The sequence below is a fragment of the Pezoporus occidentalis genome, unplaced genomic scaffold (assembly GCF_034315485.1).
Source record: "Pezoporus occidentalis ecotype Australia unplaced genomic scaffold, CSIRO_AGI_Poc_V1 ctg136, whole genome shotgun sequence".
NCBI classification, from domain to species: domain Eukaryota; kingdom Metazoa; phylum Chordata; class Aves; order Psittaciformes; family Psittacidae; genus Pezoporus; species Pezoporus occidentalis.
In genome coordinates this window covers 1,959,969-1,985,532 of record NW_026913168.1, presented here as the reverse complement: position 1 = coordinate 1,985,532, position 25,564 = coordinate 1,959,969, and the positions used below count along the sequence as shown (strand labels likewise).

Genomic DNA, 25,564 nt, shown 5'->3' with positions numbered 1-25,564 from the left:
ACGACGATGTAGGAGGACAGAGATTTTCCCTGAGGCTGGACAGCCATGAGTGGCAGGGTGTGTGGGACAGTATGGGCAAGTATCTAGTCCACTGGGCCCCTCCAGTGCTTTGGAAGCATTGGAGATGGAAGGCAGCTGTATGGAGTCCCCAGCAACAAGCTGCAGAAACTGCTGAAGGGGACAGTGAATTATTTTGAGCCTGGTGGGCCCAATGCACTTCAGGCCATCAGAGCAGAGATGCAACACAGAGATGGACTCATGATCGAGGGGTGGACTTAGCAATGGACACTATTGCCCAGGTTATTCACGAGTGTGAACACTGCACACAGTCTCTCCTGCTCTGGAAGACTGTTACAAGAGATGGAGCCTGACATCATGGACCAGATGGACTCAGCAGCTTTATAGGGACTGGTCCATGCACTAAGATAAGAGTGCACTGAGATAAGAGTGATGGTATATTGAAAATGTGGGATCTGAGCATGACGTGAATGGTATGGAATAAGGGGTGGATAATGTCCTGGGTTCAGCAGTAGCAGTCATTTTTCCCCTTCTTGGTAGCTGGTGCAGTGCAATGTTTTGACTTTCAGCTCGGGAACAGAGCTGATAACAAGCGATGTTTTGGTTTGGCCAAGGACTTTGTGAGCCTCATGCTCTGCCAGGGAGGAGGGGGAGCCAGGAGGAAGCAGAGACAGGACACCTGACCCAAACTGACCAAAGAGGTATTCCATACCACAGCACGTCATGCCCAGGAGGTAACTGGGAGTTAGCCGGAAGGGCTGGGAGACTGCAGGGTTGGAGGAGGTATCGGTCAGAGCTTGGTTGGGCTGGGGGGGGGCGAGTTATCGGTCGGCTGCTGGTGAGATGATGTATTCTCTTCCCTTGTTATTTCCTTTATCATTATTATCATTGGTGGTAGCAGTAGTGATTTGTGTTATACCTTAGTTACTAAACTGTTCTTATCTCAACCCGTGGAAGTTGCATTCTTTTCGATTCTCCTCTCCGTCCCTCCGAGAGCAGGGGGAGGGCAAGAAAAGGGGGGGAAGTGAGCGAACGAGTTACCTGACTGGGTTTAAACCACGACAAGTTAGAACATGACAGAGGACATGGACTTGCCCACGTTACAGCAGGAACACAAGAACTGTTGTATTGGGTGAGAACAAAAGCAATTCTAACCCTGTAGCCTGTCACTGGCAGAGATCAATAGGACATGCTTAGAGTGTAAAATCAGTCCAACCTGCACTGATACCACCCAAAAATAATCTCCGTTTCAGTAATTTGTGGCTGAAGGGACTCATGAGCCAAGGGTGCTATTTCTGTGCTTAGCAGACCCCTGTAGATTTTTATTCGATGGCTTTGCACAGCTGCTTTTTGAATCCATGTCAACCTTTAGCTCCCGCAGCATCTTGTACCAAGGAGTTCCACAGCTTAGTGATATTTTATATGAAGAACCACATCACTTAGGGTCTTAGGACAGGGGGTAATGGATTTAAACTTATACAGGGGAAGTTTAGGTTAGATATAATGAAGAAGTTCTTTATTGTGAGGGTGCTGAGGCACTGCTACAGGGTGTCCAGAGAAGTGGTGAATGCTCCATCCTTGGCAGTGTTCAAGGCCAGGCTGGACAGAGCCTTGGGTGCCATGGTTTAGTGTGAGGTGTCCCTGCCCATGGCAGGGGGGTTGAAACTGCATGATTTTAAGGTCCTTTGCAGCCCTATCTATTCTATGATCCTATGATTCTGTTGAATCTGAATGTGCTATTTGCTGATCTCTGTCATACCTCTCTGTAAAACTCAACAAGCTCCACTTCTGACACCCTCACAGACTGAGGGCATCACAAAGAAGGTAGCAAAAGAAAATGAACGAAAAAGCATTCAACACCTCTCCCTCTTCCTGGTGGGTAAGAGTTGCTGCTGGGGAAAGCAAACCCTGCGTAAGGACATCACATACAACTGAGGATGAAAGAGCTGATTCATCTTCCTATCCCTGGCAGGGATCTGCCATTCCTTGTGCATAGCAAACACAAACAGTGGGAGCAGAAGCAGTTTCCAAACAGGTTGCTCGGTCAGGCTTGGCGGGCAGCCCAAGCTCCTGTCCACGATTCTTGTGCTTTCTCCAGAGCTCTTACACAACCCGTCAGTGCCTGATGCTCTGACTTACAGCTGCGCAAATGCCTCTTTGTTTTGTCCACTTTTTATTAAGGCCTTCAGAAGATGAGAGGCGGCGCAAAGGAAAAAACAGAACAAGCCATTTGTTTCGTATTATTATTGCCGTGATTTATTATCCCCATTAAAAATAAAGCTGGGGACTGCCAGGGCAGCAGATTAGCACACTGCTATGAGGCAGGTTGGCTGGGTGCTTATTATGATGAACTGAGCTGAGATTTTCTCGCCAAACACATTGTTTTATGCTTGTTTACATCAAATGTTTGGAAAGACAGGAAAGAGCTGACGGAAAATTAAATCTATTCCACATTTCTATCTTTATCAGTCAAATCGACCGTGTCTCAGATTGGAAGTAATAAACTGGTAATAAGTGTGAGAGCTGTTCTCTTCTAGGCTGCTGATTCAACCCTCTCAAAGATCAAAGGGACCAGAAGCTATAAACGTGTGATGGTTGCTGAGCGCATGAAATGAGTTCCTCCAGTTCTCAACTGGGAAGCCCTCATCCCTCAGAAAAGCCAGAACATGCCTATGGCCATGGACAGCAATTTCACTGGCTGCCTTCTTAGGCAAAGATTTGTTCTAAGCTGTGCAGCTCTTGGTGCAGCAATTCAGCCACCTCTCACAGATTTGCTGCACATCAAAGCCTAGGTTCCCATGCTGAAAGAGAGATGTTGGATTCCTTATCTTCTTCCTTTCTTCAGTAAATTTCAGACAGAGACCTTCAAATCTCAAAGCAACTCTTAAAATTCAATGAGATTTTGTCAGGCTTATATTCCTTGCATGGTTAAGGTTTGGAACATTATATATTCTCTCTCCAAATCTGGGCTCAAGAAGATGAATTAGAAAATAGTAGAAGAACCTGTACATGTTGCCAGGATCAGAATGATTCACCTGCCATCATTGACATAGTTCATTTCTGGGCACAGGCATGCACACGCATACAGACATAGAGCAAACGTCATTCCCAGGAGATGAAATGAAGACACAGTGTGGTACCTACCAGCCTCTGCAGGAACTTGGCCTGTCGTGGGACACGGCGTGCGACCTGCAAAGAGTTAAGGCAGTCAATGGAGCCTAGTCAGCTTAGAGAAGACATGTCACTTGCTTAAATCCAGACATGGGCTTGTGTGACTGATCACCCACGGCCACGTTCACATGTTGCTCTGGTTAAAGTTAAAACCTAAATCACTTCTATATTAACAGACCCACTGATCAAAGCTCAGCAGTGGAACGAGGCTCTCGCAGGTGAGGTGGTACTTTGTGTTTTGCAAATGCTACTTGTAAAGGGACCTTCTATATAAAGACAGGAATCTCAGCCCTCGCCTTGGATGCTCTTGGCCCTGGAAGGGTATTCCCTTGTAGCTTCCTATGGAGCCGTACAAAAGCTCTGTGCGTATCACTGCTTTTGCCCCATAGCATGTTATATGGGACAGGATGGGAAGGGCTGCTAGGTGGTCCACAATGCTCATGAAATGCTTGAGCAGTGACCAGGTTAACACCTAGCACCCATGTGGTGGGGTCTAGCAAGTGTAACTCCATTCTACTGCACCTGTGACCTGATCCAAGGGAGGACTTGTGTAAACTGATGTTATAGCTTCAGTTTTATTGATATTACCTCAATAGCAGTTTTGAATTGCCTCAAAACTCTCCACAGGTACTACAGGTTTATTGTGTGGTGACAGAAAAGAACTAGTTATGTTCTGAAAGGGAATAAAGACATTTATACCCAGCCACAGATTTTAGTATGAAACAAAGTGCTTCACCTATGACAACGCAATAGTCCTCATTGTATCGCCCTTCACAACAACAGCAATGCCTCTGACTTCTTCCGTGCACATGGAGCTTAGAAACGTCTCCAAATCAAATCCCTCCCCAAAACAGTTCCAAGTATCTTGTCAATGCAGGACGCCAAGAGACTTCTTCAACCAGAGAGCAGAGGAATGCAACGATATTTTTTACCTGATTTGCCCTTTCTGTTGATTTACACTGAAATAACAGCGGGCCTTGCCAAAGAGGTGATTTTGTCTGTTTATATCATGCGCTGAAAAGCTCAGGAATGCCCAATGGGAAATTAAAGTCTTTTCCAGCAGAACCGTTATTATTTCCTTCTGCGTTCTTTTAGCCAACATCTTGTAAAATTAGAACCAAAAGAAAACAGTTCCCTTGGGAAACTTGTGGGGAAAAGGAGGAGGAGGAGGAGAAAAGAGAAGAGAAAGAAGAGAAAGGAGAAGAGAGAAGAGAGAAGAGAGAAGAGAGAAGAGAGAAGAGAGAAGAGAGAGAGAAGAGAAGAGAAGAGAAGAGAAGAGAAGAGAGAGGAGAGGAGAGAGAGAGAGGAGAGAAGAGAAGAGAAGAGAAGAGAAGAGAAGAGAAGAGAAGAGAAGAGAAGAGGAAGAGAAGAGAAGGAGACAAGAGGAATTCTGTGCAGTTTAAATTTAGGATGAAACTTTCTGTCTGAACGTTATCTCAAGCACAGCACCTCAGGAGCCTGCTGTGAGAGGCTGCAGAGTCTCTATCATTGCAGGCTCTTCAGAGCAAGCCAGAAAACCACCTGTGAAGTTGGTCCTGCTTGGAGGGGATGCAGGGGTGAGAGATCAAGGATCCTTAGTGTTTTTTTTTACTAAAGGATAACTTTTTGGAACAAATCCGTCTGTCATCATCCTGTATGGAACGGTCACAGTGGCTTTTACGACTAATTGGTAAAGCTGGAAACTTGGTTACTGGTTTTATCTTTCCCCACCACACACCCATTTTGTTTGCTTGCTTATCCACATAAGAAAGCTTTGTATTACTTGGCTCCTTCAGAAGCTACCTTCTAAAGTCAGGATGGTAACCAGTAAACACCAGTGAGTGGCTAAGGATCACCAGATAACAGTATTCCGTTTGCTGGGACTTCAGGACTGCTGCCAAAGCACTGCTGCAGGGTTTGTGATACCGATGAGTCCATCAAACTCTTTTGAATAAGCCAAATTCACTAGCATCACCTAATGGAGCAGTTTCTGAGCTAACACCAAACTTTAGCTTTAAAGCCAACCAAAGCACTCCTTAAAGCCCAATAATTAATTGCTGGTAGTGACCCCATAGTTGTTGCTGTCTGCTGCTCAGCATGGTCTACAGAGAATAACTTGGGCTGTAGGAACTCAATTACCTGTGCAGAGCAGTCCAGAAAACTACCTCTAGTGCAGCAGTAATAGCTAGCAACCCTACCAACTGCCTTAGCAGAGTGGTCAATCACTGGATAAGACAACAGGCAATCCACACGCGTTGCACATACCACGATCCTGCAAAGGCCTGTGTACGTACTTGTCTGTGTAGCAAGATCCCCCCAGGATGTTAAATGCAGCCTTATACATTCCCCCGAATTCATTGGAGCTTTGTCTATAGGGAATATCTTGAGCTAGGGAAGCACCTGCCTCTTCTTAACCTGGTTCATGTGTTCAGTGAAGACAGACAGATATCCTCTTCTGGATCTTGCTGTTCCAAGGGAGCAGGTCAGCACCTCCATTTATATATATATATATATATATATACACATTGGACTCTTCACTAGGGACTGCAGTGACAGGACAAGGGGTAACGGGTTCAAACTGAAACAGGGGAAGTTTAGATTGGATCTAAGGAGGAAATTCTTTCCTGTTAGGGTGCTGAGGCACTGGAATGGGTTGCCCAGGGAGGTTGTGAATGCTCCATCCCTGGTGGTGTTCAAGGCCCCCTTGGACAGAGCCTTGGGTGCCATGGTTTAGTGTGAGGTGTCCCTGCCCATGGCAGGGGGTTGGAACTGGATGATCTTAAGGTCCTTTCCAACCCAAACCATTCTATGGTTCTATGATTCTGTTGAACCTGAATGTGCTATTCCACATGTGGATGATCTTAAGGTTCTTTCCAACCCTGATTCTATGATTCTATATCACTGCTTTTCTACTGTAAGTTACTTCTGCCACTGATCTGCCAGCAACACAGCTGCTGTGAAAACACCCTCATTTGCCTCAGGCAAGATCAGCCAGGTTATTCCAGCACTGTGAGCCAGCTGCATGAGCTTCATGGCTCATTTTCCCCCTAAAGCAGGTAAGCGAGTGTTTTCAGGTACCACTCCACTGGCAGGCAGTGGTGGAGATACTCTCTCCCACTTGGGCATGTGGATCTGCGAGAACATGTTGGCTTGTGGCTGAATTCCCCAACAAGGAATATGTGTTCATAGCCATCAGGATCAACTATAACGTTGCTGAGGTCTCGTGGTGGAGAAACATGGGTACCTCTGGAGGGAGATTCTTCACATTCTATGGAGGTGGGATGGGTGTCTGAATGACCAGGTACAGATACATATGAAGAGTCTCATTTTTCCTGCTTACTGTATGGCAACAGATACCAAACACGGGCATTCACTGACACTTGATATACAAAGGTATCCCACCTGGCCTCCTGCAAGGTACAGGTCTTCCACAGGTAGACCAGTCCCACCTGAGTGTCTCATACAGGACCTCTCATGTGTGACCAAATTTACACAACTGATGGATGCCCTACGTGACCCAAAGTCACTTGTGGTGTCTGCTACAAACCTGCAGGATGTGAGCACAGATCTGAACCTTGCTTTTTAAATCACAGCCGCCCAAACCCCCACCTAAATTCTCCTGTCAACTTGCAAACTTTGTTGTTCTTTTAGCCCCATTTCCTCAGAAAATTCAATCCACAACACAACACAACCGCCCTCATTTGCAGAATAAAGCTGTTTTCTTTCTCTCCTAGTCAAGAAGCATTTTCCATGCAGAAATTCATGTGTTCCGTTACATCCAGCATGAGTTAAAAATCAACTACTGAGACCATAGGCAGCGAAACTTTCCTCTGAGCCTGAAATACTCTGAATTACTCAGCCTGGCGCATGGCCAGGACACTGCATTAACTCCCTTGTCCCTATGGAACACCTTCCTAGCACGGCTATGGGGATGTCAGCTTGGAACCCACCCTCTAGCACTATTATGGGAGGGTGCGGGTGCTCTCCTAGCTCAGCACTTGCAACTTCATTGCTCCTTGGTATCAGCCTCCCACAGAGCTGAAATGCCACCCGCAGCCCCGGGTACGCTGCGGGGAGAGGTGAATAAATGCTGGTTTAGCAACTGCCCCGCCTGTTGATGCTGATGGCTAAGAGGGGACGAGCCAGCCCCAACACCGGATGCTCCCCTACAACAGCCGCCGTAGCGCTTACTTGCTCCATGATGCTGTAGTCTGCCATCAGCTTCTGCTCCAGGTACCTCGCCATCAGCTCCGAGTCGGGCTGCCCCGCCGAGATGGGGAAGCCGCAGCAGAGCCACAGCCAAAGGATCATGGTGGAGGGGGAGCGCCGGCCGGGGCTCCTGCCCTGCGGGTGCAGGCAAGCCCCGCTGCTGCCTGCGCTGCCGCCGAGGAGCTGACAGGAGGCGGAGGGATCCGGGCCCTGCTCCTCCTCCTTCGGGCTCCGGACCGGCCCCTTTTCCTCTCAGGGCGGCTGCCGGGGGCCGCGGGGATCGCTGCGGGGCATCCAGCCCGCAGCTGCTGCTGCCCGTCCTTCAGGCACCAGCAGCGCCTCAGCCCTGTGGTGCCCCGCAGCATCCCCGCTGAGGAGCGGTGAGGAGATGTGAGCACCGTGCTGGGGCTGAGTCAGGGGCTGAGATGCTGGCGGCCCCATGGCGCCTGCCCGAGGGGCTGGTGACCCTGTGGGAGCTCAAGGGTGTCAGGGCTGCCTCAAGGGGAGCATGGCTCACACCGCAGCCGTGGAATCATGGGATCAGCTGGGTTGGGAGAGGGCTTCAAGCTCATCCAGTCCAACCGTTCCCAGCACTGCCAAGGCCACCACTGCCCCATGGCACTGAGGCCTCGTCTCCACGGGGTGTGAGCACTTGCAGGGACGGTGCCTGCAGCCCTGCCCTGGGCAGCCTGTTCCAATGCCTGAGCACCCTCTGGGGCAGGAATTGTTCCTCAGCTCCATCTAAACCTGCCCTGGGGCAGCTTGAGGCCGTTTCCTCTTGTCCCATCCCTTGTTCCTTGGGAGCAGAGCCCAGCCCCTCCTGGCTCCATCCTCCTGTCAGGCACTTGTAGGGAGCCATCAGGTCCCCCCGAGCCTTCTCTCCAGACTACAATTATTATCCCATATTCAAAAGCACTCTCCTACAACCCCATTGCTCCCACCCCATTATCTCCCGCATCGAGAGCAGATTCTAAGGACAGGCTTCAAGGCTGGGGCTTCACCGAGGAGTGGTAAAGCCCTCTGGTTTCACACACACACACACACACACCCCCAAAGGGACACCTTCTGCTGCTGGGGAAGCCTTGGTTGGTTTGTGCAAGCTCAAGCTCCTCCATCCCGGAGCAGGGCAGGGCTCTCTCCACACCCTCGCCTCGCCTGGTGCCAGCGAACACAGCCAAGACCCACGCTTTCACCCCTCTCTGGTACGGCCCGGACTCCATTTCTCCGTTGGGCAGAGCAGGGGTGACCCTGCTGCTCCTCCCTCCATTCCCCAAAGGCAGAGCCCTTTTCTCCCCGTGCAGGCTGGGTCCCCACCGCTCAGTTGTCAGGGTTGTTCCTCCAGGCTGTGCAAGCTGGCATGGACGTGGCATTTCTCATCCCTGGGCATTTGGGACCTTGTATCTGCTGCACTCACCTAACCCTAAATTAGATGCTAGTGCTTTATTTTGCTCTGCCAACAGTCACTTCCTGAATCCACCAGACCTGACTTCTGCTTTTGTTTGTTTGGGGTTTTCGGTTTTCCTTTGTGCAGGCACACACATGTCAGGATCCAAATCACTGCATTCTCCTTTTCCTTTCCAGCTCTGGGTCATCAGGGACTCAAGCTGCTTTGCTTCAGCTCCAGCCCATGGCAGTGACAATCTAGTGAAGGTTTCAGTGTCTCTTTGGCTTTGCTAATATGGATAAAGACACCCTTGGGTCACTGGGCACCCACCTAAAGAACACGTTCACTGTGTTCACTAAGGGCCTATGTCCTGGGAGCATTATATCCTCCACGTCTACCGTGTGTAATGGAGGAGCAGGAAAGTGCTCACTCCCCATTTAGAAGGGATGAGAGGAGCTGGAGCTGGAGCAAAGAGAAGGGGACAGCAAGGTCAGCGCCTTTGAAACATCCCTTTAGCAAATGGATGGCTCAGATTTAGGCTGAGGCCACACCGTGTTCACACACGACCCCTTCTGGCATTGCCAGCAGTAGGGAAGGAATCAAAAGCCCCAGATCAAAAGCCCCAAATGACTGTAGTGCTGATGTGGTCCCTGCCAGAAGACAGTCAAGGCATTATGTTCAGCCTTTTCAAAGGGAGATGGAAGAGGGCTCAGCCATCCATCTGGGTACCAAGAAAGACTTCAAAGCAATGGTTCAGGCTGAGACCTGGTTTAAGGACACACAGAAAATGGTCTGAAGTGTTTTTAGTCTGGATATAGTTCAGTTCCTGCGTGCCTTGTCCGGCTCAAGACACAAGGGCACAGGAGTAGCACGAGAAGGAAGGCTGCAGCCTCTTGCGCTCCTCAACCTGCTCTGTCCATGTTTCACTAACCAGGGGACACAGATGAGTAAGTGTCAGTGTCAGCATATGCTAAGAAATGCAGGAAACAGGCAAGTAAAACAATCCATGTAGGATGGTTTGCCTTCTGGTTTGGAAAACCTAGAGGAAACCAAAGCCCCCCTGTAACAGCAATGCAAAACTACCCTGCTAACCCTACAGATAACAGCAGTTCCTGGGCAGGAAGGGGGAATGTTTGCCAGCTTGAAATACCCATTAGGCAGTCAAGAAGCATTTGGAAAAGCATCCAGATCTCACTGTCTATCTCTCTTTGCCTCCTGATCAGTATTCAGCTTGTTTCTGCACATGTTTCTCCCATTGCACAGGTGAGGAGCTGGGGGCCAGAGGAAATCAGTGAGACAATACAAAGATACTGCAGCAAAGCTGATCCTAGCACATCTGGTGCTAGGGGGATACGCAGACCAAAGCAGGACCCTGGAGCAGATACAGGATAACCCACAGGCATGAGATAATGAGCTGGGAAAAGCACTGCCCTTCCCAGAGTGATGAGGAGCAGCCAGTTCTGCTCATGCTTTCCTCAGCAAGGGCACCTGAGGACACGGCACGTAGCTAAAGAACACCAAGGTGTGTTTTAATGTGGTTCGGATGCGGTTAGGCTTGGTGGGTGAGCATTAACCCTGGGGTCTCGATTGTTCACGTTATCCTTGGAATAGAGGCTCCTGGTTTTGGGGGCGAACGTGCCAGGCACTGCACTGGAGAACAGGATAAGCAGTAACTCAGGTGTGCTCACATTAGACACGTTCCATGCTGACTTTTGCCGACTCAGCAAGATGAGCAGCTGGGCTTTGGGTGGGAGCTCAGCAAATGCAATTGCCTGGCATGCCTGCGGCCAGCATGAGCAGAGACAACGGAAAGAAGCATGATCTAACAGCTCATGTGAGCTTTCGTGCACATTTCACTTGGAATACATCATGTTCTACCAAGGAATCTCCCTGTGTCAATACACTGACATATCCCCCTTGGTGATGCTCCGCTTTCACACAGTCTGCATCCCCTGTCCTCCATGCAAGGCTCATGGATAGGACCAGTCTTCCTAGGTTTCATCATACCAGTCAAATAAACTCTGTAGGGAGTATTGAAACCAAAGGAAATGTTGGCACCTTCTAGCCCAAGAGCAGTTTTCCAGGCTCCAGACTGAAACTGAGGGAACAAGATCAGAGCCACATTTGATCACTGCATCAGTGCCATGGCTGCGTGGATCCACAAATTAAAGACGTCCAGTTCTCTGTTCTAAGTGGAAGAATGGGATACAAGAGACCCACCTCGTGCAAAGGCATCTACATTAAACGCCTAATGAGAAGGGTCTGAACCAGGAACTAAATCTCCTAATGGAGTGTAGAATTTAATGGCATTGAAAGCCAGCAATTTGATGAAGAAATTGGAAAAAATCCCGAAGGATCATAAAGGCATCAACATAGATAAATATCTAGAGCTAAAATTAAATGCAGTGAAGTGCAGGAAATTACATGAAATACTTTCTTTCAGCTCTTAATCCAATCAACTTCCTGTGAAACCTCCAGATGGGACCGGATGGTCCCCAGTTCTGTCACTATCTGGGAGATGCCCGTGCTCCTGACAGCTCTTTTCTGGGGTCCCAGTGGCTGCCTATCTGCCTGTTGCCATCACCTGTGTGCGCCAGGGCCTTGTAGAGCAGGTCAGAACTTCAGATACCAGTATTTTCTGCTTAAGTAAGCCTGGAGTAATTGCCACAGGGCATTGGTGCGGGGGGTGCCCGGCTCTGTCGGGGGGACTGATGTGAAAGGCACTTTGAAGAGGTCCTCAGGGCAGACAGGCAGGTTGCTGAGTCCTGGTGTCTGGGTTGTCTCTGTTGAATGGTAGTACCAAGAGAAAAGCAGCGTGACCAGCAGGTCCAAGGAGGTGATCCTGCCCCTCAGCTCTGCTCTTGTGAGACCTCACCTGGAGCATTGTGTGCAGTTCTGGTGTCCTCAACATAAAAAGGACATGGAACTGTTGGAACAAGTCCAGAGGAGGCCACGAGGATGATCAGGGACTGGAGCACCTCCTGTATGGAGACAGGCTGAGGAAGTTGGGGCTGTTCAGCCGGGAGAAGAGAAGCTGCGGGGAGACCTCAGAGCAGCTTCCAGTGTCTGAAGGGGGCCTATAGGAATGCTGGAGAGGGGCTCTTCATTAGGGACTGGAGTGACAGGACAAGGGGTAATGGGTTAAAACTGAAACAGGGGAAGTTTAGATTAGATATAAGAAGGAAATTCTTTCCTGTAAGGTCTGTGAGATACTGGAATGGGTTGCCCAGGGAGGTTGTGAATGCTCCATCCCTGGTGGTGTTCAAGGCCAGGTTGGACGAGGCCTTGGGTGAGATGGTTTAGTGTGAGGTGTCCCTGCCCATGGCAGGGGGGTTGGAACTGGATGATCTTAAGGTCCTTTCCAACCCGAACTATTCTATGATTCTAAGAGGAGAAAGTTAAGACACCAAAAAAGCCTTTTCTACATGTCCACATATCGTGTCCCAGAACAGCTTGGGGGGGGGGAGATGAATATCAGGGCATTAGACTCTCTGGGTAAGTGCTGCCTTGCAGGTACACCCTGTTCCCACCAGGATGGCTTGAGATTTGGATGAGGAATTTGAGGTGGGAAGGGGAATCTGCCTATCTCATAAGACACAGAAACTGAGAGCATTTCTTCCTAGGTGCAAACCAAGCTAACACAATGTGATCATTCTGAGGGACACGCTGCCCAGCAGTAACAGCAAGTGCATGGAAACCTCCCTCCAGAGAAGGGCCGACCATGAGAGGACAACTGATGAAACAGCCCAACAGACACCACAAGGCATCTGAGACCATGTCCTCCTCATGAAGGGATGGGGAAGTTAGAATCACAGAATCATTAGTGTTGGAAAGGATCCTAAAATCATCCAGTTCCAACTCCCCTGCCATGGGCAGGGACACCTCACACTAAACCATGGCACCCAAGGCTCTGTCCAACCTGGCCTTGAACACTGCCAGGGATGAAGCATTCACAGCCTCCCTGGGCAACCCATTCCAGTGCCTCACCACCCTCACAGGAAAGAATTTCCTCCTTAGATCCAATCTAAACTTCCCCTGTTTAAGTTTTAACCCATCACCCCTTGTCCTATCACTACAGTCCCTAATAAAGGGTCCATCCCCAGCATCCCTAGAGCCCCCCTTCAGATACTGGAAGCTGCTATGAGGTCTCCACGCAGCTTCTCTTCTCCAGGCTGAACAGCCCCAACTTTCTCAGCCTTTCTTCATACAGGAGGTGCTTCAGTCCCTGATCATCCTTGTGGCCTCCTCTGGACTTGTTCCAACAGTTCCATGTCCTTTTCATGTTGAGGACACCAGAACTGCACACAATGCTCCAGGTGAGGTCTCACAAGAGCAGAGCAGAGGGGCAGGATCACCTCCTTGGACCTGCTGGTCACACTCCTTTTGATGCAGCCCAGCACACGGTTGCTTTCTGGGCTGCAAGCGCACACTGAAGCCGGCTCATGTTCATTTTCTCATCAACCAACACCCCAAGTCCTTCTCCTTGGGCTGCTCTGAATCTCTTCTCTGCCCAACCTGTAGCTGGGCCTGGGAATGCTCCGACCCAGGTGTTCACTCACCCTGACAGCAAACAGGAGGGCTCTGAGCGTACCTGTTCCTCTGGGTGTTTTGCGTAGCTTCCCTTTGAGGAATTCCAGGTTTTAGGACTCCTTCGGGCAGTATGTTTAAGCGGTTCGTGCCATCTAGTGGTCACGTTGATTCCCGAGCCTGTTACTTTTCCCCCCTGAGCCACGTTTGGTGGCTGTGGAAGGACAGAAATCAAGGGTTACAAAACAAATGTTTGCATTCATTCCTGCCCGAAAGGGACTTTTAAACCTCTTGAGAGCGGCAGTGATTGGATTCCCAGCCGTGGGTCCCGCATACCTCTAGAACGGCTTTCAGTTTCTGAGGAGAAAGGATTGATGGCTCACTGAGCTAAGGGCACGTGTAAATGGAACTGAGCTTAGACAGCAAATTCAAGCCACACTAGATACCACCAGCACAGCAAAGACCGGGTGCTTCATTCCTGCTGCTCTTGCAGGCCGGGATAAGCCCTCTTACAGCCCAAACAGCACCCACGGAGGTGTTCCCAAGCTAACTTTAAGGAACCTGACTTAAATACTTGAAAACTACAGGCACACAGCACAGAGCCAAATCAACCTAGTTCAGGGTGTATGGTTAGATTGCCAGTCTCTTGACTACGTGGTTTAAAAACCAACCTAACCAACCTAACCCAATGGTTTAGGTAGCACAGGGCTGACTACCAACCTCCTGTTTGAAGCAGCACACCTGGGATCATGACGGGGAGATTCTCCTCTGCTCAAAAAGTCTAAAATGGGTCAGTTGTGACAAGGATACAGTGCTAAACGCAGAGCTGCTCATTCCAGGAGGTAGGAGTCTTTTGGTGAGTTAGAGATGTCCTCAGAGCTGGCATCCCCCTCTGAGCTCCCTGACTGGACTCCTTCTATTGTACATGGCATGAACGAGACCCAGCAAGGGCAGGAGCCAGCCCATTCTGTGGTAAGGCAGGTAATGGGTTTGTGTCAGGCACCATGCACTCAGAAAAGATCTCTTTATTACCATGGACTGAAAAGGAAGGCAAAGATGTGCAGTAAGGTACTTCCACCCCTCATTATGCTACTTTGGTTAAGATCCAGCTTGTGCCCAGGCAGCCAGGAAGCCCCCAGCATCCTGCCCTGTATCAGCACCAGTGCGGCAGCAGGGCCAGGGCAGGGATTGTGCCCCTGTGCTGGGCACTGGTGAGGCTGCACCTTGAATCCTGTGCTCAGCTCTGGGCCCCTCACTGCAAGAGAGACATTGAGGTGCTGGAGCTGACATAATGTAACATAACAACATAACATAACGTCACATAACATAACATCACATCACATAACATAACATAACATAACATAACATAATGTCACACAACATAACATAACATATAACATAACATAACATATAACATAACGTCACACAACATAACATAACATAACATAACATAACATAACATAACATAACATAACATAACATAACATAACATAACGTCACACAACATAACGTAACATATAGCATAATGTCACACAACATAACATATAACATAGCATAACGTCACATAACATAACATCACACAACATAACATACATAACATAACATAACATAACATAACATAACATAACATAATCTTGTCTGCTGTCTTGTCCCTGGATTCAGACAGCAATTCAGTCTTTTCCATTCAGGTTGCTCCCATGCCTGCACATTTCCTTTCTTCTTGGAAGAGTGGAGGGGATAGCCCAGCTTCTCCTGCCAGAAACCTGCTTCCTCCCTGCTGTCCCCCTTTTACTTTGCTGGCTCACTTCACCCTACCTCTTGAAGCACCCAACGAGGCAGGGAGGCTCAAAAACAGTTTCAGAAGCAACCAGGAACTGTACGACGTGCATCTGAAAGCATCACCAGATGTTTTCACATGACTAAGATTGAAAACTGAGAACTATCCCAGCACCAGCTATGATCCTTTCCCAGCCAGAGTGGGAAAAGGGTATTTGTGTGGGTCGGGATCTGTCCTGGGTTCAGCAGTAGCAGTCATTTTTCCCCTTCTTGGTAGCTGGTGCAGTGCAGTGTTTTGACTTTCAGCTCGGGAACAGAGCTGATAACAAGGATGTTTTGGTTTGGCCAAGGACTTTGTGAGCCTCATGCTCTGCCAGGGAGGAGGGGAAGCCAGGAGGAAGCAGAGACAGGACACCTGACCCAGACTGACCAAAGAGGTATTCCATACCACAGCACGTCATGCCCAGGAGGTAACTGGGAGTTAGCCGGAAGGGCTGGGAGACTGCAGGGTTGGAGGAGGTATGGGTCGGTGCTTGGTCAGGCTGAGGGGGGCGAGTTATCGGTCGGCTGGTGGTGAGATGATGTATTCTCTTCCCTTGTTATTTCCTTTATCATTATTATCATTGGTGGTAGCAGTAGTGATCTGTGTTATACCTTAGTTACTAAACTGTTCTTATCTCAACCCGTGGGAGTTGCATTCTTTTTGATTCTCCTCTCCGTCCCTCCGAGAGCAGGGGGAGGGCAAGAAAGGGGGGGAAGTGAGTGAACGAGTTACCTGACTGGGTTTAAACCACGACAGGATCCAACGCAAAGGTCTCTGCCAACCCCAGTGATGGGAGGGCCCTTGGAGCAGCACAGTGTTGCTGCCTCCATTGCTCTGAGAACCAGTCTTCACCTCATTCACTGTAAGCAAACAGGCTGGGAGTGAGTTCTTGCTTTGATCTTCTGAAGCTTTGCATACTCCAAGGTCTGTGCCCAGCAGGAAATTACTCAAACACAACGGGAAGCTCCAAAAGCAAGAAGAGAGCCTATCCAAGCCTGAGCTGTTATCGAGAGCAGAAGCAAGCGAAGACACTGTTTGGATAACCCTTGCTCAGGCACCACAGCTCAGGCTTACGTTACAAGGCAAATATTTACCTGTGGCCTAAGCAAAGTCAGCGTTTCAAAACTGCATTCCAAATGCCCCAGAACCCTGAGCTCGTTCCTTGAACTTGTCTCAGAGAAGAGAAGATCTTGTGTCTGGTACCTCTGTGGGCTCGCCTCGCGGAGCAAGGAGGGAGAAGATGGGGCATCAGATCTGCTTCCTGGCTTTGTTCCTCATCTGTGGAGTGGGAAGCTTCGATCTTGTTGTTGATGAAATCCCAGATGTGAGTACGTCAAGGCAGGGCCCAGGGCTCCTTTCCTGGCTGAAGTCAGTGTTGAAGCTGCAGCTGGCTTTGCGGGGAGCAGAACTGGGTCGTTGCTTCGTAGCTCTGCTTGTACCTCATGAGCTCTCTTCTGCTTGTAGCTGTAAATGGGATTGTTCTGCCAATTGCTTTCCTCCTGTCATCTGCAGTGTTGCTTTTAAAATATTATTGAAGTTAGGGTAATATGGGCACAAATCCACCTTTCTTTTCAAGCAGGATTCGTATTTTTACCTCAACTTTGCCTTTTCTGGGGCTTTTAACCTTTAAACATTCAAGTGGGCTTCTATGCTCAGATTTTCAGCATATTTTATAGCCTGCCTCCCTGGAATAAGCAGAAACATAGCACCTAGGTACCTCTGTGGATGTGCTCTCCTGGATGGACCACTAGGAACTGCAGCAGAGCTTCATGTTGACTCAGGTTCTTGTTAACAAGACTTCCAATGCGGAGTTAAGATCCCATTGACTGTCCATTCCCAGCGAAGGGACAATTTATAGAAGAGCTTGTCAGTTCTGAGGACAATGCAATGATGAAAAGAAGCACAATTACAGCTCTGACTCAAGTTCGAACCCCCAGCCTCAGGTGATCTTGGATTTGGGTGTCTGCACCCATTTCCCCATGGCTGCATTGCAGCATTTCTGTGAAGGAAGCAGGGACGCTGAGAAGCTTTCTTTTCCTTTGCAAGATTAACAAAAGGAATTAGTGAGCAGGGATATCCTCTTTTTCTTTCCTCTTACAGCACTTTTCATGCTGTGCTGAGATTTCTATCCTGAGTTTGTCATTCCCAGGAAAAATATTCCGGACCTGTGGTCCTTTCTAACCGTAGATGCTGTACCAGTTTAACAGCAATGTGCTTATACATTTCAAGTTAATATTGTCCAAGCCTTTGTGTGTATTCTATCATAAAAGTTGGAGAAGAACTCATGTACTTAAATATTTTTATTGCTATAAATTAAACTGCTAACAAAATTTACTGAGAGTATTGCTGTGCTGTAAAAGCATTGCCTCCAACTGAGTAAGCGCAGCTTGGAAAAGCCCTGATGTTCCTCTGCTGTCAAGAGGACAGATTTAGTTCTCAGGTATGTTTGTGTAAAACCAGAGGCAATTTTTACTGTTTAAGTAGAAATTCCCTGAACTTGTTGGTTTAAGTGAGATCAGTATCTGGAATGCTGTGGTTACAATGACCAGACCCATCCTGATGGTAACCTGCTGCTTGCATTTCAGTGGGTTAAATATTACTGCTTGTTTCAGAAGGAAAGGTTGTAAAATGATGGTAAAAGTCATGATCTTAGAGGAGTATGTAGAGCTAGCTGGCCATAGAGAGTAGCTGAATGTATGAGGATGCAGCATTTTGGTCTGAGGTGGTTTGTGCCTCTGCTCCCCATTTGCACCAAGGGGAGGTGAATTCCCTTTGGAACTCTATTAGAATGCTAATCAATAATAAATGGAGTGATTAATCAAACAGTAAGGCAGCAGCAACATGTCTGCCTTTCTTTCTCCTTTAGGAAGTGGAGAACCTGATTGACCTAGAAATTGATGGATTTCCTTCCAGCTCCAGGACGAGAAATGGCAGGTACCAGGTACAGTACCCAGAAATGCTCCAAACAAGGGAGCAAGAATGGCTGGGAGCTCTCTCCAGGTGGCTTGTTCCATGTCAACGGCTGTGAGCGTGCAATCAGGTGGGACCAGCAGGTCTTTATGTGCACTGAGGCCTCCATATCTCTTGTTGGGATAAGGACTGCTACTATCCTTTGTGCAGTACCTAGCACAAGGCTTTATTCCATACATGTGCTCCTAAGGACCGTTATACAGTGGAGATACTTGTCAGTAACCGTCTGTGGGAAAAATCCATTGATATTGGTGGTGTTTTTCCATGAGGAAATGGGAAAGCACTTCAGACACTGGCAATGGAGGCTGAAACCTTCCAGTCCTGCAGGTAGCCCACTCATTCCTAGCTGCCTCTGTTCCCCAGCTTTCCAGATACGTAGTGTAAAGGCATATACATGCAGTAATTTCCAATTCTACCAATGGTTTCATTATTCCTTATATTATATATTATTAATATATATTCCTTATATTCCCTTATATTCCTTATATTCCCATATATTCCCCAGTTATTCCTTATATTCCCATCTATTATTTCCCATCCTCTACCTATCAAATGAGTCTTTGCAAAGCAGTAGAACTAAGATTCCAGCTACAGAATGAGTTACTCTTATGTTACAATAAAGTATTACTAAATGAGTCTAAACGGAGCTATGTGAAACACCTCGAGACAGCAACTCTGGGCCCAAAGCAGGCACATAGTTACTTAGGCACATCATCACTACAGGAAGGCTGTCTTCTGAATCACTGGTTTAGCACTATGTTTTCCTACAGTCACTAGCCCATTGGCAACACGACAAAGAACTCCTCTTAGGACCCTATCAATTAGGTCTGAACCTAAAGAATTGTTTTCTAGGTCCAGATTCTTATGAAAAATCCTTGCTCCTGAGCAATTCCCAAAATACAGTGTCTCAGGTGTGCCAATGGTCCTCGTGACCAAAGAAATGGAGTGCCCCATGGGCTGGAACGCAGCTAACCTTGTGAACCTCTGTATGATGGTGCACTGCTGTTATCTCTGTTTGGAGATAGCCTGTGTCTAGACTGGGAGGCAGGATGTTGTGTAGCATGTGCAGAGGAGGCCACAAGGATGATCAGGGGATGGAGCACCTCCTGTATGAAGACAGGCTGAGGAAGTTGGGGTTGTTCAGCCTGGAGAAGAGAAGCTGCGTGGAGAGCTCAGAGAAGCTTCCAGTATCTGAAGGGGGCCTATAGGGATGCTGGGGAGGGACTCTTCATTAGGGACTGCAGTGACAGGACAAGGGGTAACGGGTTAAAACTTAAACAGGGGAAGTTTAGATTGGATATAAGGAAGAAGTTCTTTCCTGTGAGGGTGGTGAGGCACTGGAATGGGTTGCCCAGGGAGGTTGTGAATGCTCCATCCCTGGCAGTGTTCAAGGCCAGGTTGGACAGAGCCTTGGGTGCCATGGTTTAGTGTGAGGTGTCCCTGCCCATGGCAGGGGGGTTGGAACTGGATGATTTTAGGGTCCTTTCCAACCCAAACCATTCTGTGATTCTGTGTATCCCAGTCTTGATCCTCATTTCCAGCTGTTCAGAGCCAGGTGAAACCACACCTGTTTCCTTAGTGCTTTACCTGCCTGGTTTCCTCTCCATGGAGATCACACCTAGTTCCTTACTGTTCTGCCTGGTTTCCTCTCCATAAGAAGCAGCACAACAAGGAAATACAGAAGAAAGGGCTGGAATCAGGTGCCTGGTGAGCCCAAAGCTCCCAGGATATAAATGCAACCAGAGAGACCAGGATTCATCTGCAGCACTGTGAATACAAACCTTGCCAAGCTTTAGGTTGGAAACTGCTCTTCTTGCACCTCACAGTAAGGGCTGTGATCCCCAGAAGGAATCTGAAGAGGCTGCAATGAAATTGGCAGTCTGTTAAAAACTGCTTAGGAAATGAGCCACACGAAAACAAGGGACTCCATGAGGAAACAGCACCTCAAAGAACTGGGAGGACAGGCCAGGTAGATCGCATCTTTTTTCTAGTTTCTCATGCTGCACATCTGCTTCTTCACCTTTTTCATGCCCCAGTACAAAAGTAGTTCCCTTTGAATGCACTGTAACATCTCTGAACCTGCTTTCCTTGCTTTACTGAGTCACAGCCCAGAAGCAGCCTGGAAGCAATGCTAAGCTAGGCATCCCATAGATGAAACAGAACCTGCAATCTCTTGTAAAGCGTTGACTCTTGCAATGTGTTCCTCTCTTAGGCACCAGGGCTTCTTCCTTCAGGGACAGGACAGTAGGAGTCAGGGCCAGAAGCCCTGCATGAAAGTTAGCTTGAAGCAGGCAGTATTGTCTTGGTGGTGGACTGCAACACTCACAAACTGATTTGAACAGAGATCATTATGGAGGGCTAAATAGCCATACCCATAGCCTGCACAGGTGGCAGAAGACAAGCCTCAGTACCTGAAGAGAGGCCCCAGCATCTGTCAGACCAGGTCCTTAACAGAGTTTCTAAGGCACTTCTCTCCATCCTCATTACCATTATTAGATACTGCACAAGGTACTGTTCCTACGCAGCGTAGGCATCAGATGTGGATGTGGTTTAAAGGCAAGGATCAGCCGTGAACCCTCATGCCAGAAACAGCACAAGTCTCACGTGCCTCAGAAGTCCCTACAAACCCCATGTCCTCAGGAAGCACACCAGTGCTCAGAACTGAAGCATCCGCAGCTCTGGCCTCCTGTGGAGTGGCTGCCCTCTGCAGCCTTTGAGATCCTAAGTGCTGGACCACCCCGTGTGCAAGTGGCAAGCCCATGTCTCCATCAGCACCTCTCCCTTCATCTCTTCCCCCACAAAAAGGAAGGAGATGTGGGTATCTTGAAAGCTTTAAGCACCATTTGTAGGGTGAGTCAGGAACCCTAAGCTCTTCTGAGAAACAGAAAAGTGCCACAATAAAACAAATGGCTTCTGTGCTAAGGTCTTGGTCTTCATCTTTTCAAGTTTAAATTTGTTTCAGTTAAGGTTGGTTTAGTCTTAATTTGTCTTTGTGCTGGTGATGTTTCCTATGCCCAACAGAGGAAACATCATTCTTCATAGTCTGATCCTTTATTGTAGAGCCATAAAATGGTTTGGGTTGGAAAGGACCTTAAGATCCAACTCCCTGCCATGGGCAGGGATGCCTCATCTTAGGCCATGCCACCCGAGGCTCTGTCCAACGTCCGGTATCACAGCGCAGTGATGTTTGTGCAGTGTCAGGATGGGCTGAGCAAGGATCGATGCACCAGGCTTCCAGATCCTGAAATCCCTGGCTGTTTCAGGTAGAGCTTGCATAGCTAGTAAATAAACCCCACGTGTGGTCCAAGGCAGACAGAAATCCTGCAGTCTCTCTATCTGGCTTTAAAGGATCCTTAAAATTACCTCATTAAAATGATTTGCTATGACATGTATCATCTTCTGTGCAGCCCAAGATTTTTCCTAGTGTATTAAGTGTATTAAGTAGACTCAAATGAATTTAGTAACTGTATAGAAAGCCTTACGTGCACCCTATGACTAATGCAGTTTTTGTGAGCATCTTCTGTGGTTTTGGTCCTCTTGGATTCAAATGCAACTGAAACCTGACATGGGATTGATATGTTTGGTACATGCTTATAATTTAGCCATCAGAAGCTGGACTCATCTCCCTAAGTTCCTTCTTATCGTCAATGGAGTTGAATGGCTCAATCCAGTTGACTACAAACATGGATCTAGCAGTGTCCAAGACATCTTATGGGTGTCAGATACCATGCAAAACCTACAGGAGACTCATGATCTCCTGGAGCTTCATCTAAAGGCCAGGAGGTACCCTTGGGCACCATCAATGGCACTGGGTACCCACTCCTCTAATCAGTCCAGTCAGTGTGGTTGAGGGCAACCATGCTTGAGGGTATCCATTTTCAGATGAAGGGGATCACTCCATCGACCTTGAAGGGCTGGGCTTGCCTAGTTGTGATGATAACACCAAAGGAGATATCTGCATTAAACAATGCATCTCCCCCTAGAGCTAGGTAAGCCAAATCCCATCCCACAGTTACTTCTGTTTAAATTCTAGGGAATTAAACAGAATTATTCAAATGGCCACAAGATGTCACCACCTCTTCATAGCAGTCTCCTAATGGAGCTATTCATAGGGCAGGGGAAAACCCAACCATCAATGAGCAGCTTCAGCTCTTCTAAGCAGTGCATAGAGAACGAACCGCATGTATGCAAGTATATAAATGTGATATCAATCACATAATAGGAGTTTTTATACATACATATTGCCTGTAACACAAAAATGTAAATATATATTCTAAATGTAAACACACACTCTATAATGTAAGTGAAAACAAACTGAGCTAAAAAGGTCTGTGTTTTGAGGTTTCCCCACTTTCCTAGAAAAATGAAACAAGAATTTTCCTGTTAAAAGCTGTGGTTTCTGAGTGTGACTTCTTGCCAGCTTGCTTTGCTCCCAGGAAGAATGGGTTTGCTCTGGAAGAGAATGTTTTATACAAGAAATAAAAGACAGAGCAAGAGAGCTCTCCTGGTTTGGATAGCCTCTACGTCACAGCTGGGAGATGATGTGCTCCAACATCCCATGTGTAAATATGTAAATAAGACAAAAGGAGTATGCACGGGAGTAAGCACATTAAGCCTGAGAGCTCAAGCCAATTCTCATCATCTTGGAAAGCAGCTTTTAGATGTTACCACTGTCTGATCCCTGTCTTGAAACACCTGCAGTCCATGTCAAGGGAGTTGTGAATGCTCCATCCCTGTCGGTGTTCAAGGCCAGGTTGGACAGAGCCTTGGGTGCCACGGTTTAGTGTGAGGTGTCCCTGCCCATGGCAGGGGGCTGGAACTGGACGACATTAAGGTCCTTTCCAACTCAAACCATTCTATGATTCTAGGATTCTATGTTCTTAGCTTTGCTGAAATATGTTCTCCCTATTTTCCTTTTCCAGCGCAGCACAGCCGACTGGGGGTATGTTGGCGATCTGGTGAGTTTTTTCCTTCCTCCATGGAAAATAATCCTGAGCAAAGGGATTTTCTAGTTAACCATTCTTTGGAAATCGATTCTTTTGTTTGTTCAGGCCCTTGTTTTTACTGCTGGTTGGGTATTAATGTCTTTTCTTTAAACAGAGCACTGTTTGCACAACGCTGTTTGTACAACTGCTCTTGGAGAGAGAAGGGTATGGTAAATATGAAGAAATAAGCATCCAAAGTGATTAGACAAAACCAGTATCTTAATATACCACTTTAATACTGTTCTCCAACTGCCATAGCGTAACCATTTAGGTCAGTAACTAATGCTTCTGGTCTCCTTTATTTAAGACTTCTATTGTAAATGTAAGCTCCCTTCTCCTCAGTATATGGTGTTGAAGATTACTCTGTACCCTTCTATGGTGGATTGCACCAATAGAGGTATTCCAAAATTGCATGGTCAAAAGCAAGGAAAACATTCCAGCTTAATAAATTCTGTCTTTCAGCTGAAGTGTTATAATGAACTACATTGACATGGGTATCCTGTCACAACTGCCAGGTAAAATATGGAGGTGTCCTGAACTTGAGTTCATATCCCATCTAGCTGCCATATTGTAAGGAACAGCAGTTGCATAAAAGGCACTGAGACTATAAAAGGGATTGATATTGCCCTCAAGGGCATCTTTTCTTGCTGTGTCCTAAATTTACAGAGCCGTTTTGTCAATCACAGGTGGAGGACGATGACAAGATAGGCCTCTACAGCTACAAAGTTCAATCCACTATAACATCACGGTTGGCCAACACGATGATCCAAGCCAAAATGGTGAATAACGCAAAACGGCCCCAGCACATAGTGTTTGATGTGCAAGTCCCCAAAGGAGCTTTTATTGACAACTTTACTATGTAAGTAGTGGGCAGGTATCAGCCTTGTGCTCTGGCAGGACTCAGTGGTGAGAGGGAATTGCTTGTAAAAGCAAAACACCTCTTATTTTCCAGTGTAAGTAAATTTAACAGGCTTACTCATAGAAAAGAAGGGTCATGCCATCGTACTGTCTGTCCATCCATCTCTTCCTCTCCAGTAATTACTGGGCCATTGGCCAACTTCATTTGACAAAAGATCAGAAGTCTCAAATAGACCAAGCTCCCACCTCTCCTGTGCAAGCTGGCACCAGATCAAAGGGGAGGGAGGAGAAGACCCAAATTAGAACAGAAAGAAACTAATCTGCTTCAGTATCCATTCAGAGATGCAGCAGCCAGCTTGCTGGTCAGGAGATGTGTCCTGATCCGCGTTCCATAACAGCCATGACATTGGTAACTGCTTGGCCAGCCCGAAGAACAGGGAAAGGGTGAAGGAGGTAAGGGAGGGAAGAACCTCCTCAGAGTACAAGAGTGCTGCTATTTGAAATGAAAAAGCAGGTAGGGAAAAGATAGAGATCTAATGGAAACCAGACTTCATTCCTTTGGGGTTAAACAAGAGCCTTATTATTTCATTTCCCACCAGCTTAGATTTCACCGGTGCTTTCCTAAAGTGAAGAAACAGTCATTGATTGTAAGGCTGTTGCTTTTGCAAGCTGACTGTGCTTTTCTCTCCTAGGGATGTCAATGGTATAACATTTACCAGCCAAATCCGGGAAAAATCTGAAGCCAGGAAAATGTATGCTCAAGCAAAAGCCAAAGGCAAAGCTGCTGGAATAGTAAGGTATAGAGACCTTGGCATATGGGAATTGGGTTGAACTTATTCATAGAAGAACTAAGGGTGACCCTTCCCAGGAGGAGGGAGCTCTGAGAAGGAAAATGGGTTGCTATTTAATTATCAAGGACTCAACTTGTGTTTCTGCTTTCAGCTTGATAAAATATGGTGCTAAAGGACAACTGCAGTTCCCTGATGTAGGCCACAGTTAGAATCGGACCCAGCACATGCATAACTCTAAACCAAAATGCAAAGAAGCTCTCTTTCTCATTGTATTTTCTCAAAATAACCCCACAGTTGACTTTTCAGGAGCAATGCCTTGGATATGGAAAACTTCAAAACCGAAGTGAATGTGCCCCCAGGGACAAGGATCCAGTTTGAACTTCACTACCATGAAATGATTCGAAGGAGGCTGAGCTCATATGAGCACATCGTGTCTGTGAAGCCAGGACGCTTGGCAAAGCACATGGAGGTAAAGTAGAGCTGGTCTGTGCAGGCAGCACCCAACGAGTGAGTCCTCGCTGAGAAAGCAGACGAGGTTCCTGCAAGTCCCACAGCAGGACACTTCACCTATGGCTCCTTCCTTCCATATGGGCTTGGTACAAACAGGTCACTTGTAAAAGAGAAGCCAGCATTAAACACCTCAACCCAGGAACTATGGTGGCTACAAAAGCGAGGAGCAAATGTGTCCTGCTTCCTCTCGTGCTGACACAGCTGGGTATCCTCCGAATCGACACTGACTCATGTCAGAACCACTCGGGCAAATAAGCCTTGGCCTATATATACCCTTGTGTAAACTTGCCTTAACTGAAGGAAAACAAATGATATTTGCTATTTATTTGGAACTGTGCTCTTC

The 25,564-nt window shown here is 47.6% G+C and overlaps 2 protein-coding genes across 2 annotated transcripts in view; one reads left to right on the top strand and one right to left on the bottom strand.

Annotated features, from left to right (window-relative positions):
- The window catches only part of ITIH5 (inter-alpha-trypsin inhibitor heavy chain 5), a gene marked incomplete at its 3' end in the record, with an annotated part of 41,906 nt that extends 34,357 nt beyond the window's left edge, over positions 1-7,549 (bottom strand). The window contains exons 1-2 of the mRNA XM_062609328.1: positions 7,360-7,549; positions 3,163-3,207 (exon numbers count right to left, since the gene is read on the bottom strand). Coding sequence (XP_062465312.1) covers positions 3,163-3,207; positions 7,360-7,479 — 165 coding nt within the window. The remainder of the gene's footprint in view (positions 1-3,162; positions 3,208-7,359) is intronic.
- An 8,697-nt stretch (positions 7,550-16,246) lies between these two features.
- ITIH2 (inter-alpha-trypsin inhibitor heavy chain 2) overlaps positions 16,247-25,564 on the top strand; it is a 29,122-nt gene continuing 19,804 nt past the window's right edge. The window contains exons 1-6 of the mRNA XM_062609323.1: positions 16,247-16,431; positions 17,974-18,048; positions 23,000-23,035; positions 23,749-23,921; positions 24,613-24,717; positions 25,018-25,180. Of these exons, the coding sequence (XP_062465307.1) occupies positions 16,348-16,431; positions 17,974-18,048; positions 23,000-23,035; positions 23,749-23,921; positions 24,613-24,717; positions 25,018-25,180 (636 nt within the window). The 5' untranslated portion in view covers positions 16,247-16,347. The remainder of the gene's footprint in view (positions 16,432-17,973; positions 18,049-22,999; positions 23,036-23,748; positions 23,922-24,612; positions 24,718-25,017; positions 25,181-25,564) is intronic.